This window comes from Thamnophis elegans, chromosome 1 (genome assembly GCF_009769535.1).
Source record: "Thamnophis elegans isolate rThaEle1 chromosome 1, rThaEle1.pri, whole genome shotgun sequence".
NCBI classification, from domain to species: domain Eukaryota; kingdom Metazoa; phylum Chordata; class Lepidosauria; order Squamata; family Colubridae; genus Thamnophis; species Thamnophis elegans.
In genome coordinates, this window is record NC_045541.1 from 21823284 (window position 1) to 21838077 (window position 14794).

The following is a 14794-nucleotide window of genomic DNA, read 5'->3' on the forward strand; positions in this document are numbered from 1 at the left end:
TACGCAATTCTGGTAGTATAAATATGGAAGTGTTTGTAAAGGTTGAAAACAAAGGCTTCAATATCAGGCTTAGAATGCATTCAGCCTACATAAAATATCGTTTCTCTTGCTTTTAATTTACTTCCAAAGTTAATATTTGTTTTCTCAGCATAAAATTGAATCCCCTTTTCCTGTAAATTGAACTTGCCAAGCTTTACATATTTTCTAGTTAGAAATAAGGTAGAAGTTTCGCCTGAATTTTTTACCTTCATGCCCTCACTGCATTTCTTTGGCTAACAATTTAAATTTTCTCTGTTAGAAATATCAGTTGGCATAAAACCATAATCATGGTTGCTTATGCCATTTTCCAGATTGTCCATGGTAAAAGTTAGATATGTTAGCAACCAGAGTTTTATATGAATGCACCAGAACTTTTCATCATATAGTTTTCTAATTAAAGCAGAAATGCAATTCATTAACAAAAATCAATGATGATCCATGGATTATACACTGTAGCCTAGGTGACCAAAGGAACCTTCAGCTGATGCCCTTCCTAATCCACTTTCCTGAGGAATTGCCTTTACATATAGATTTGCTACACCACTGCTTCCAGCTTCAATCCATGACTTTTATGTGTATGTTTATATATGATACATGAAATATAAGCAGAAAAAAAATATTAGCTTGCCGTATGGTTCCACAATACCTATTCCAATCTTTCTCAAAAAATGGAAAGGCTTACAGTAGTTATTTATTGATGAATAATTGCATTTAGGAGGCACCTCCCATTTTTTTAGCAAGTAGCTTTAATGGACATCACTAGAGAGAGTATTTTGATAATTGAATAAAAAATAACATTGTGCTATGTACCCAATTCAGTGTATTCTTGATTATTATTTAACTGAAAACCATATTTTTGCTAGATGAGTATCTCAGATGGGCGTCTGAAACTTACATCCATTTCTGAATATCTCTATTTACTACTGTAATAAATCATAAAGAGGAGTATTTGCCAGGTATAAATACATATAATATAAAACAAGAAATCTATTGTCCAGTTTCCAAACTCAGCTGCTATTAAGGCAGACCAATGTGATGGCATTTCTATTACGTTTGCTTCCCCTGCTTCTATTGTCCCTCTGCTCACACAAGCGCATTTATTGACAAATACGAATGCTATTTCCCATGCTGTGGTTTGTGTAAGCCTCCTTCTTCCACTGCCAATGAAAAGCATCTTCTAGAAAGCAGAACATTTCCTTGATGTGTGGGTAGTGATTGGAAACCAGCAAAATCAGGAATGTCACATGAGTTTTTTATTTAATGAATATATTTGCATCACACACATCTGTTTCCTTTCCCAGGCCATGAATTTGCATTTCTCCTCCCATAGGATTTGTATTAACGCTGAAATAGTATTGCAACAACAACAAAAAAGTTGTTAAGCAATTTAAATGAGTGGAACTTGATGCAGTTGAAGTACTTATTGGCTTCAATTCAACATAAACAGAAAATCTATCTCAAATGTTTTTTCCCCCCAGATTTGCATCAGAGAATTATAGCTGCTATACCAGTTATATGTAGATTTAGATAATGTTTCATTACACAAAGGAGAGTAGAAACATTGCTGAGTTGTGCCTGATACATTTTTCCTTCTCCCTGTGTAATTTCAGACAGCAAACATCCCTCTGGTGTCAGAGCTTGGTATAGATAACGTCCACTTTGATGATTTCTCCCTTGATATGGATACCATGATAGCAGCAGCTCTCCGGATGTTCATGGAGCTTGGAATAGTTCAGAAATTTAGAATTGACTATGAGGTAACCATCTGCTCCAGGGAGATAATCAGCTGCTTTTGTGTTGGCAAAGGAGGAGCCATTTGTACTTGTACTTGTTCCTGATGCAATTTTCCTTTTCCATTTCAGACACTGTGTAGGTGGCTTTTGACAGTGAGGAAAAATTACCGAATGGTTCTGTATCACAACTGGCGGCATGCTTTCAACGTGTGCCAGCTCATGTTTGCCATGTTAACGGTAAGTATGTGAGTGGCAAAAGAGATCATATTCCCACCCCTCTCGCTTAGGATCTAAACATTGATAAATATTAATGGATAATTAATTAATTTTTATATAATTATTGGGTGAGGTACAGGTGCTGAAGTGAATAATGTGTTTTGACTATAGCAATGGCCCCCCAACCTTTTGGGTTCCAGGGACCAGTTCTGTGGAAAGAACCTTCTATTGCAGACCGGAGGGCACGTGGTTTCACCTGCGTACATCTCGTGTGTACGGATGGGGCTTCACTTGTTTGTGCAACCTGGTTTCTGCCGCACCACAGACTGGTGCTGGTCCATGACCCGAGGGCTGTTGACCCCTGGATTGCAGCATTTTGCACATCCTCCTTTGGGTGGAATGTTTTTAATAATCTTTTGTTCTTCTGCCACCACTAAATCCTTTTCAGGGTTTAGAAATCTGTAAAGTAACATATCTAGGTGACCAGTTAAAGTATTTTGTATATTGTATAACTTAAAAAATAAATTCATGTATTTCTATACATCATCTATATCTATGATGGCAAACCTACGGCACCGTGCCACAGGCAACATGCAGATCTGTTTCTGAGGGCACATGAGGCCTTGCCCTGTCAGCTCCAGTGCGCATGCACGGGCTGGCCAGCTGATTTTTGAGCATTTTCCGCCCCCTGGAGGCTTCAGGAAAGCCTCCTGAAGCCTCTGGAGGGAAAAAAACGGCTCAACGGGCAATATGAAAGTCCATTCCCGAACTTCCAGTTTGCATGTTGGGCCATTTTTCGCTGTCCCCAGGCTCCTTGAAAGCTTCTGGAGCCTGGGGAGGGCAAAAAACGGACCTACTGGGCCCACCGGAAGTTGGAAAAGGGCCATTTCTGGCCTCCGGAGGCCCTCCGGGGGGCGGCAAAAGCCATTTTTGCCCTCCCCAGGCTCCAAGAAAGCCATGTGTGGGGTGTGGGGGGGTCACACGCACATGCGCAAGGGGCACCGTGGGGGGAATAAATTATGTGGGTGGGCAGGCAAGCGAGTGGATAGTGCGCACTCGTGTGCTTTTGGCACCCGCGACAAAAAAGATTCATCATCACTGATTTATATCCCCTTAATAATACTATACATAAGTAAACCATGTAGACTGGTTTACTTAATAGAGATGGTGATTTTAAACAAACAAAAACCTGCCTATATTCTACTTGCTTATCTACCCAGCTACCTCCCTACTTCAATCATAAGGTGCAGTCCGATGGTTTGGGTACATCAAGTCACATGTAAAAAAAAAGAAATATATAATTTGAGGTGCATATATTAAATATTTAATAAATATATTAATGTAAATATTCATCTATTTTTTAAGTCTTTTAGTCATTTGCATTCAAAGTGGTGTGTGTGTTTGTTTTCTCATGAAACTTTGGGTTGCAAAAGTCCACAGATCTTTCATATATATATGTATGTATGTATGTATGTATGTATGTACATACGTACGTACGTACGTACATGTGTGTGTATATATGTATGTGTGTGTGTTTGTGTGTGTTTGTATGGATGGATCTGTGGACTTTTGCAGCCCAACATTTTGTGAGAAAACACTTTGAATGCAAATGACTAAAAGACTTAAAAGATAGGAAAGGACTATTTTTAAAAGGGTAACTAAAGTAAATTACCTGAGAGTTTTGAAACTTAATTGTTTTAAAGGATCAATATCAAAACCAAGTTTTATAGAACTTTTGGGTTTAAATGTTTTATTCATTTTCATTTTCAATTTTGTACATTCACTTATATACTGAATATTTGCAATAATAATAATATGATAATAAGAAAAGAAAAACCCCAACCTAAACACAACTCATCATAAACCCAACCTATCACTTTCATACACCCCTTCTTCTCCCCCTCCAACTTTCCTTTCTCCCTCCAACGATCACCCCTCTTACTTCCCTTTCCCCTCCTATCTTTTCTCGCCTTCCTCACCCTCCTTCCCCTCTCATCCTCCTTACATTCCCCTCTTCCTCCCTCCTTACTTCTCCCTCTTCCTTTCCTCTACTTCTCACTATGGTGCATTTCTCTCTTCCTTAATCTATTCAGTTACTAAAAATTTCGCTAAAAAGAAAAGAAGAAAAAAAAATAAAAAGAAAAAAAAGAGAAAAATAAAAAGAAAAGATAAGGATCAACAGTATACAAGTGTATTCTTCTTATTCTATGTATTGAAGCTATATCTCCACCCACCCACCCACCCCCAATGAACCCCCCTCCCTAATCCCATCCGACTTCCCAGGTCCCACACCCGGCACAGTTCAACGTACGTACATGTGTGTGTATATATGTGTGTGTGTGTGTTTGTGTGTGTTTGTATGGATGGATCTGTGGACTTTTGCAGCCCAACATTTTGTGAGAAAACACTTTGAATGCAAATGACTAAAAGACTTAAAAGATAGGAAAGGACTATTTTTAAAAGGGTAACTAAAGTAAATTACCTGAGAGTTTTGAAACTTAATTGTTTTAAAGGATCAATATCAAAACCAAGTTTTATAGAACTTTTAAGTACCACTTTGAAATCGGTCTCATGCCAATATAAATTTTAATTTACATCTTCCTCTAGATGGAGCTCAAAGGCTAGATTTGCTTTAGGCTTCTTTTTAAAGTGATTGCAAAGGATGGAAATAGGTTTTGTTCTCTGACAAACGGCCTTATTTCAATTGGATAAAATAACTATCAGTGGCAGGATCAAATAAGCCTGTTATTGTTTATTTTAGTAGGGTTGAGCTTTGAGCTTTTGGCAGTGGATCCGAGGGTGTTTGCATAAGAGCCTTTCAAATACTCTAGAAGTTGATCCCTTCCCACCCCACCTTACCTCACTGAACTTCTGTGTCAACTCAGACCCTCTTTACAATAGTTCAGTTAGTGGCAGAAATGTTGGTATTCCATTATTGAGAATGTCTTCACACCAATCTGTTTCCCATGACTTCTATCCCATTAATCAGCATGTAGAATTTTGCCTTCTGGTTGTTACTGAACACAGCCTCTAGATCAGGGGTGTCAAATTCAAGGCCTGGGGGCCGGATCCAGTCCACGGGGTGCTTAGATCTGGCCCGCGGAGCCACCCAGGAAATAGCAAAGGAGCAGCCCATGGCGCCTCTGCCAGCCAAAAATGGAGCTCACGAGGGCCATGTGTGCCCCCTCCTCACCGAGCTCCATTTTCACTGGCAGAGGGTTGTAGGAGGCCGCCGCAACCAAAAACAGAGCTTGGGATCTCATTTTCGCTGGCAGAGCACTCGGGCCACCACTGGTGCCATCCAACACAAGTGATATCATCCTGACCACGCCCACCCCGGCCACACCCACCCTGGCCCCCTGAGGTCAAACACAAACCTGATGCAGCCCTCAATGAAATCGAGTTTGACACCCCTGCTCTAGATGCTTTAATGTTTTTAATTTAATTGGATAAAACATCAAGCCATAAAGTATATTATAGGGTCCACTTGATAGCAGGGCATTTCACATGTTACAATATTGCAGTAGGAATATTGTCCTTTAGAGAACTCACATTTTCTTTTTATTTCTCTTTTTTCTTTTATTGACTCTTTTCTTGGCTCAGAATTTCAGCTGGGACATATAGTGCTGTCAGCATCCTTTGACATATGGGTCTAGCAGTCACATCATAATATAACCAAGGAACAGTTGTGTCATAATGATTGGACAAAGTAACTAAAAAAACTCATTTTTAAGATTATATTATGTATACTCTAAGTGCTATCCTCTGGTCCCCACCGATACATGCAAGAAAGAATTGTACGCCTTCATGACAAAAATAATAATATTCATTGATATATACAGGAATGCATCAGGTAGCCTCAGTTAGGCACCTTTTTTTTCCTGGTTTTCCATCTTGCTTTAAGCTTCACTGTAATATCCTGACACTTAATTGTGTCAGATTTCAGAACAATTTTACATCTGCAATCAACAACATAGTATAAGAGCCGAGGTGGCGCAGTGGTTAAATGCAGCCCTGCAGGCTACTTCAGCTGACTGCAGTTCTGCAGTTCGGCTGTTCAAATCTCACCGGCTCAAGGTTGACTCAGCCTTCCATCCTTCCGAGGTGGGTAAAATGAGGACCCGGATTGTTGTTGGGGGCAATATGCTGACTCTGTAAACCGCTTAGAGAGGGCTGAAAGCCCTATGAAGCGGTATATAAGTCTAACTGCTATTGCTATTGCTATATCTGTGATTAACTTGGAAACTTTCACTCGCTCCTATCCCTCTTGCCTTCTTTGCATATGCTGCTCCAGATTTACTGTGTCTATTTTTGTCATTTGGATAGAATGTAGAGCAGTTCCATGAAGAGATCAAAAATGTCAATCTTTGCATTAACGTGATCCTTAATTAGAAAGCAAATAGTACCTGGATGACTAGAGGCATTTACAGAAGTGTCTTTGGCTTTATTTAGAACAATCAAATAACAGAGTTAGAAGGAACCTTAGAGGTCTTCTAGTCCAACCCCCTGCTTAGGCAGAAAACCCTACATTTCAGGCAAATGGTTGTCCAATCTCTTCTTAAAAACTTCCAGGGTTGGAGCATTCACAACTTCTGGGAGCAAGTTCTTCCCGGATCAACACTGTGCCCATCTTTTCATGCTACTTTCTGAGCAGTTCAGTTGTTAACGTCTTGCTAGGCTTGGCTCAAGGGTACAGTAATGGCAACAAAAAAAAGGCTTTTTAAAATGGACAGTACTGGGGCTTCAGGATAGGTAGCTTCCCCACTCCATTCAGCTTCTTCCTCCATGCTGAGGTTCAGCTACCTCAGTATTTCAGAGATCCCAGGCCCTGCTCATAGCAATCAGCCAATGTTGATTCTTAAGTGCTTAAGAAAAGCTGTGAGACAGAACTAAGGATGAGAATGAGATGTGCTGTAAAAACTGGATACTGTACTGATTTCTGTGTCCCCCTGTTGGTCAGCTGAAGGAACTACGGATCGACTCTAGGATACGTGAATATGACAAGTGAGAATGGTCCCAGGGGGCACCCAAAAGTATTTCTGGGGATTTAGGAACCAAACATGGTGACTGTGTAAAAAGGTTCTGCATCCATTCAAAATTCAGTTTATAATGGAAACTTACAAACGATTCCCACATGTTCTTCTGCTGCAGATAAATCATATATAATATCATTTGTTCAAGATTTCCCATCAGGACTAAATCCTTAATTCAGAGTCATTAAAATCCTTGTGTTAATGCCTCTGGGTTAAAGTAGAATAGTATATGATCTGGCCATAAAGTCACATACACAATGAACAGTAAATTCGAATGAAAGAATCAGATACTATGAGTTTGTCAGATGATTTTTCTTTCAGAAATAATTGATCCTAGTTTTTATTTTTTCGAAAAAAGGATAAGTACAGTAGCTACTGTAGGAATTTGAACTTTACTTAGCAGGAAGATAAGTCTTATTGAAAAAGGGCTGATATATTATTGTCTCCCTAGCTAAAGTTTGTGAATTATACCAGAACATTTATTTTTCAGTTATATGGCCCTTCAGAAATAAGCAACTCCTAGCTCACTATCAACAATGACTCAGTCAACAATTAAACCAAGTATATGAGCTCAGGAACTAAACTTTGGCTACTAATATGGGTTATAGAAATGCAAGGGGCCGCTAGATGGTAGCAAAGAGATGCCCACAGCTCAAGCTTTTGTGCATTCAGTAGCACTCAGGGAACTATAATATGGATAACTTCGCTCATAGTAATACAAATACATTGCCTTTTATGACTTCCACTGTGATATATGTCATCACCTGGCGACACTGATTGATTGATTGATCATTTCAATTTGGAGGCAGCCCATAGTATGTCTACAGACAAAAATTAAAAGAAAACAAAATATATCAAGATAAATAAAAGACTAGAAACCAAAAGCCGCCCCAAAATCTAAGCAGTCAGTAACCAACTAAGGCAAATATCTCTAAATCTCTAGATCTGGACTTTTTAAAATAGTAATAATAATAATAACAACAACAACAACAACTCCGCCGTTGCCGGTCCCAAGCCCGGATGAGAAAGGAGGAGGGTTGGGGTCAGGTTGGCATCTGGTCCCGTAAAAAAAACCCGCCAACCCATACAATATGGTGAAAAAAACAAATAAGAATTCCATACCGCATCGGTCGTCGCGCGGGTTAACAAGGGCCGCGGCGGATGTTGGGGTCCCTGGACATCCGTCGACAAGTGGGCTACAAGTGGACCAGCCAACAAAACAACAAAAATATAGTGCAGATGAAAACCGTGCCATAATGGCCTGTTACTACAACTCAGAGCCAGAAAAAAGAGGCTATTTAAAGCGAATGTATGAATTATGGAAACAACAATATCCAGATTCAAATGTTAGTGAACAACGACTAGCAGATCAAAGGCGATTTATTATACGGAATAAAGTGTTTAGTGAAGTTGAACATGAGGAAATTCAGGCAAATTGCAAAACCCAAAAAACAATATCACAAGCGGAAATAACTGATATTCAAGACAGAACTAAAGACATTATAGTAGAACTCCCAGAAGAAGCTCTCGGGGAGGAAATAACATCACCACCACTAGAACCAGTTATCACTGAACCAACTGATGAACTAACTCAAAAACAAAAAGAATTGAAGGATAAGATCATGGAGCATTTTCTGCTTAACGAGGGAAGGCAACGTTTACCATCACTAAAAACTGTGCCTAAGAAAATTTTGGCCCCTATCATGAAAATGGTTAATGCAGTGTTTTCAACAATTGAACCGGGATCCATTTTGGAAACAAACCAGTTAATGTACAGCGCAGCTGTAATAGTCACTAATGAACTAGGCATTAAAATTAAAGTACCTAGTCACACAACAGAAAAAGCATCAAAGCCAAAGTGGAAAATCCGTTTAGAACAAAAAATCAAAAAATTAAGGGCAGATGCTAGTAACTTAAAGAACATGCATGAGCAACGGCTTAAAAACAACAGAAGCATAGATCGGCTAATCAGAAGATATAGATTGGATACAAGAAACATCAATGAAGTTGTAGAGATTGTAAAACAGCAGATAACAGCAACAGCTAGAAAAATTGAAAGATATGAGGCACGAATCATCCAGTATAAACAAAATCAGCAATTTCGATCAGACCAACGGCATTTTTATCAAAGTCTTAATGTGAATGGTGACACCAAAAGTGAAAAACCAGAAAAACAGGCCACAGTTGAATTCTGGAAAGAATTGTGGGAAAATGCAAAGGACTACAACAAGGAAGCAAAGTGGATACATGACTTTGAGAAAAGCATTGGCAACAAACAAATGCAAGTATTAGAAATAACAACTGAGATGGTCAAAAATCGAGTAAAAAAGGTAAAGAATTGGACATCACCTGGAAAGGACCAATTACATGGTTTCTGGCTCAAATATCTGACCAGTTTACATGCAATATTGGCCAGGCAACTGAATGAAATTTTACAAAAGGGCCAAATTGATGAATGGTTGACAACTGGAAAAACATACTTGATTCAAAAAGATGCAACTAAAGGAACAACACCTGAAAACTACAGACCAATAACATGCTTGCCAACAACCTTCAAATTACTCACAGGCATTATTGCAGATAACATGATGGATTATTTGGAAACAAACAACATCTTGCCAGTAGAGCAAAAAGGCAACAAAAGAAGGAGCAGGGGCACAAAAGATCAGCTTCTAATTGATAAAATGATATTAGAAAATTGTAAGAACAGAAAAACGAACTTGAATATGGTCTGGATTGATTACAAAAAGGCATTTGACTCACTGCCACGTAGTTGGATCATAAAATGCTTAGAAACAACTGGCATTAGCAAAAATATTACATCCTTTACTGAAAAGGCGATGAAACAATGGAGAACTGAGTTGGCAGTAGGGAATGAGATCTACGGAATGGTTAATATCAAGCGAGGAATTTTCCGGGGTGATTCACTTTCACCTCTTCTCTTCATCATCGCAATGATCCACTATCAGTAATCTTAAAAAAAATGAAATTAGGCTACCAAACAGCCAAAGAAGCTGAAAAAATTTCGCATTTACTATATATGGATGATTTGAAACTCTATGGAAAGTCAGAAATAGAAATCCAATCATTGACAAACACAGTCCGAGTATTCAGCACCGATATTTCAATGCAGTTTGGCATGGAAAATGCGCCACTGTATCCATAAAAAGGGGCAAAATCACTGCATGTGAGGGAATTGAAATGCCCAATGGCCAATTAATTAAATGCAAAGAAAATGAAGCCTACAAATACTTAGGCATTCTGCAGTTGGATAACATCAAGCATGGAGAAGTAAAAACTATTGTCAGGCGAGAGTACACCAACAGAGTTAGGAAAATTTTGAAATCTAAATTGAATGGTGGAAATACAATCAAGGCCATAAATACCTGGGCAATACCAGTTATAAGATACACAGCTGGTATAGTTAACTGGACACAAGCTGATTTGGACCTTTTGGACCGAAAAACCAGGAAACTAATGACAATGCACTACAGTTTACATCCACGTGGTGATACTGATAGACTATATCTGCCCCGAAAATCAGGTGGCAGAGGATTATTACAAGTGAAGCAAACAGTTGAAGAAGAAAAACATGCACTGGCTGATTATTTAAAAGAAAGTCAAGAACATCTATTAATCGAAGTAAAGAACAAAAATCTACTGAAGGTCCAACAGACGAAACAAGAATACAGAAAAGATGTGATAAAATCAAGAATGGAGAGTTGGCAGAACAAAGCACTGCATGGCCAATTTCTGGAAAAAATAAAAGATAAAGTGGACAGTGAACAAACTTGGTTATGGTTAACAACAGGTACATTAAAGAAAGAAACAGAGTCACTAATCCTGGCTGCGCAAGAACAAGCTATCCGCACAAATGCCATCAAGACCAAAATCGAAAAATCCTCTGATGATGCCAAATGCAGACTTTGTGGAATTTGTGCAAAAATTTTAATATTAAAACAGCACCAAACTGGTGGGAACATCAGCCTCAAAAAATCACCGAAAATCAGATGGTCAAGATCTTGTGGGATTTCCGTATACAAACGGACAACCAGCAGTAGTAATTCCAGTGGTAATTGGCACACTGGGTGCTATTCCAAAAGCACTGGAATTACATTTAAAACAGTTAAAAATTGACAAAATCACCATCAGTCAAATGCAAAAAGCCGCACTGCTTGGATCTGCACGCATATTACAAAAATACGTTACGACGTCCTAGGCCCCTGGGTGGGGGCCCGACTAGTAACCAATGCCAAATCCGGCGAAACAACTGGCCGCTGTGATACAATTGTATAATAATAATAATAATAATAATAATAATAATAATAATAATAATAATAATAATAATAAGTTACGACGTCCTAGGCCCCTGGGTGGGGCCTGACTAGTAACCAATGCCAAATCCGGCGAAACAACTGGCCGCTGTGATACAATTGTACAACAACAATAATAATAATAATAATAAAAAATTCACATACTCAGCTGCTGTAAAAAAATCGTGCAGACTGATTATAAATTGCGGCCCAATTCAGTAGCACAAATGATCCATTGGAATTTGTGCAAAAATTATAATATTAAAACAGCAACAAACTGGTGGGAACATCCGCCTGAAAAAGTCACCGAAAATCAGATGGTCAAGATCTTGTGGGATTTTCGCATACAAACAGACAAAATACTGGCGTATAATACACCAGACATCACATTAGTTGAGAAAAATAAGGTCACAATCATAGACATTGCAATACCAGGTGATAGCAGGGTCGCTGAGAAGGAACATGAAAAAATCGCAAAATACCAGGACTTAAAAATTGAAATTCAACGACTATGGCACAAACCAGCAGTGGTAATTCCAGTGGTAATTGGCACGCTGGGTGCTATTCCAAAAGCACTGGAATTACATTTAAAACAGTTAAAAATTGACAAAATCACCATCAGTTAAATGCAAAAAGCCGCACTGCTTGGATCTGCACGCATATTACGAAAATGAGTTACGACGTCCTAGGCCCCTGGGTGGGGCCCGACTAGTAACCAATGCCAAATCTGGCGAAACAACTGGCCGCTGTGATACAATTGTATCATAAATTCAATTCAATTCAATTTATTAGATTTATAGGCCGCCCAATCCCGGAGGACTAAGGATAATTAACCTGGCTGATTCACTTTTTTTCTGGCCTATATTATGCCTTCTCACCTCCTTCCTGATTTGTTTAGAAAAAATAGTTGCAGGGAGTTCAACTTATAATCACAACTGAAACTTCCGTTGCTAGGTGATGAGGTCATTAAGTGAGTCATGCCCAATTTTTCTACCCTTTTTGCCGCAGTTTTTAAGCAAATCCAGCTTCCCAATTGACTCTGCTTTTTGACAAGTTGGCTGGGAAGGTCACAAATGGCCATCATGTGATCCCAGCACATTGCAGCCAAGCACCCAAATTGCAATTATAAGATGGTTTAGAGTTGCTGCAATGTAAATGCGAGGACTGGTGACCATGAACCAGAATATGGTGAGGATTTTGCATTCACATTCCTCCCATCTTGTGAGATGGCAAAGAACTCAGGATAAATACAGCCCTGTAGGAATATGCTCGCACCTACTTTATCAACTTCCAACAACTTTATTTTTTTTTCCTTCCGGTAGTTGCATATATTTCCATCCCATTTTATTTTTTTGTACGGTTTAAGTGGCCGTTCAGGGCCCATAAGCATTCTTATAATCGAAGAGGATAGGGATGCAACACATTTGGAGTTGCCGCATGTCAGCTACCAATATTTTTTCCCATTAAAGTTGTTACAATTAATTTTAAAAATCAGATGTAAAGGAGACAGACAGCCTTGTGGGCATAGTGATGAAAAGGTTGATTACTCAAATAGTTGAAAGATTACCTGGCTACTTTCCTAAGGCAAGACTTTTCAAAGTTTTTTTCAATTCGGAAGCCCTTCTTGAGGAAGAAGAGAGAAAATAACTTAAGAGAAAGGGAGTAAAAGGGAACAGAGGCAATTTAATTGAACAGAATTAAAGATTGAAAAATAAACTATAACATATAACGAATTATAAAACATAAGAAAAAAGACAGACTGGTGGCCCCAAAGGCCATCATTTTGTAAAAACGCACAGAATTTTGTTGATGTATTTCTTAAAGAAAAACAACTCACTTGCCATACAATCTACTGGGAATAAGGTTATTGTTAAATAAGGTTGTAATTGTTTGCAATTAAATGGCCTCCACTTGATTATAGTCATGTTCTCCTGGCTACCATATATATCTTTCATCAATAACTGTCTACGTTTATGTAACCAGATCATATTATAATGGGAAAAGGGGTATGTGCAGCACAGCTCCCTGGGCATATTAATCTTGGTTCTGACAGTAATATACTGCTGTGGTGGCTTATGTTGGTCAGAGTTAAATAGATCTGCGGGTCCAGTCGAGAATATCTTTATGACCTATTTTCAGTGGAATTATTGTCACTAATCACACTTTTCTGGCATTTGGAAAAGATGATGTTATTTTGCAATCTGAGAAGAAAGGCACATGATTTTCAAAAGCATACTTAACTAAACTTTCTTTCTCTTTTTTTTTAACATTTTGACTCTATCTGTAGATCATGCTTGGAAACTTTAAATTTTTAAAATAACTTCCTAGCATTGCAGTTTTTTTATATGTTTAATGATTTATACTGTTACCCTGTATGGCTTGGCCTTTGAGAGCTATAGACCTAGTAGTGCAATTTACACATCCATCATTTTAACTCACATGACTGCTTTCATTGATTATAATGAGACTATAGTGAGTACAGAATTTGATTGTAGGTTCGACCTCAAGATTAGGTCCATTCTTTTATCAACTCTTGTTTCTTCAGATAATCTTTTCAACTTTTTTTCCCTCGTTTTCACAACTGATATATAGAAGAAATAATTAAATTTAAAGTCCTAATAACAAAACACATAAAAGTAGACCAGTTAAAATGTAATTCATTTCCTCACATAAAGAATGACCTTTATAATTACATTTAGACTCTGGCTCTAGTGAATTGAGATAATTTATTCTCCAGCAAAAAGAAGTTCTCCACCACTATTACAGTACATTATGCTGTACACAATCCTTTTCGGCTGTGACCAGGGGGACATTTGCCCAGGTTCGCCTGGTGCACCAATTGCGGCCCTACCTGAACCGGGAGGCTCTCAGGACAGTCACTCACGCCCTTGTGATCTCAAGACTGGACTACTGTAATGCGCTCTACATGGGGCAGCCCTTGAAGAGCATTCGGAGACTTCAGCTTGTCCAGAATGCAGCCGTGCGAGCGATTGTGGGTGCACCCCGCTACACCCACGTTACACCTATCCTCCGCGAGCTGCACTGGCTGCCTATTGGACTCCGGATGCGCTTCAAGGTGCTAGTCGTTACTTTTAAAGCCCTACATGGTATCGGACCTGGGTACTTGAGAGACCGCCTCCTGCCAATTACCTCCCTTCGACCAATCAGATCCCACAGATTAGGCCTCCTCCGGATTCCATCAGCTAGCCAGTGTCGACTGTTGACCACCCGGAGGAGGGCCTTCTCTGTGGCTGCTCCGGCCCTCTGGAATGATCTCCCCGTGGAGATCCGGACCCTCACCACCCTTCAGGCTTTCCGCAAAGCCGTCAAGACCTGGCTGTTCCGGCAGGCCTGGGACTGATGAGTTCCCAGCCCCAATCGAACTTGTTGTGGTTGTTGAGGAGTTTTTTAATCTGTTTTTTGTATTCTGTTGTTGTCTTGTTTTGTCTTCTTTGTATTG

The 14794-nt window shown here is 39.2% G+C and overlaps 1 protein-coding gene across 1 annotated transcript in view; it reads left to right on the top strand.

The window, feature by feature from the left end:
- The window catches only part of PDE11A (phosphodiesterase 11A), a 176218-nt gene that overhangs the window by 115150 nt on the left and 46274 nt on the right, over window positions 1-14794 (top strand). Inside the window, exons 11-12 of the mRNA XM_032237355.1 lie at window positions 1650-1796; window positions 1902-2009. Coding sequence (XP_032093246.1) covers window positions 1650-1796; window positions 1902-2009 — 255 coding nt within the window. The remainder of the gene's footprint in view (window positions 1-1649; window positions 1797-1901; window positions 2010-14794) is intronic.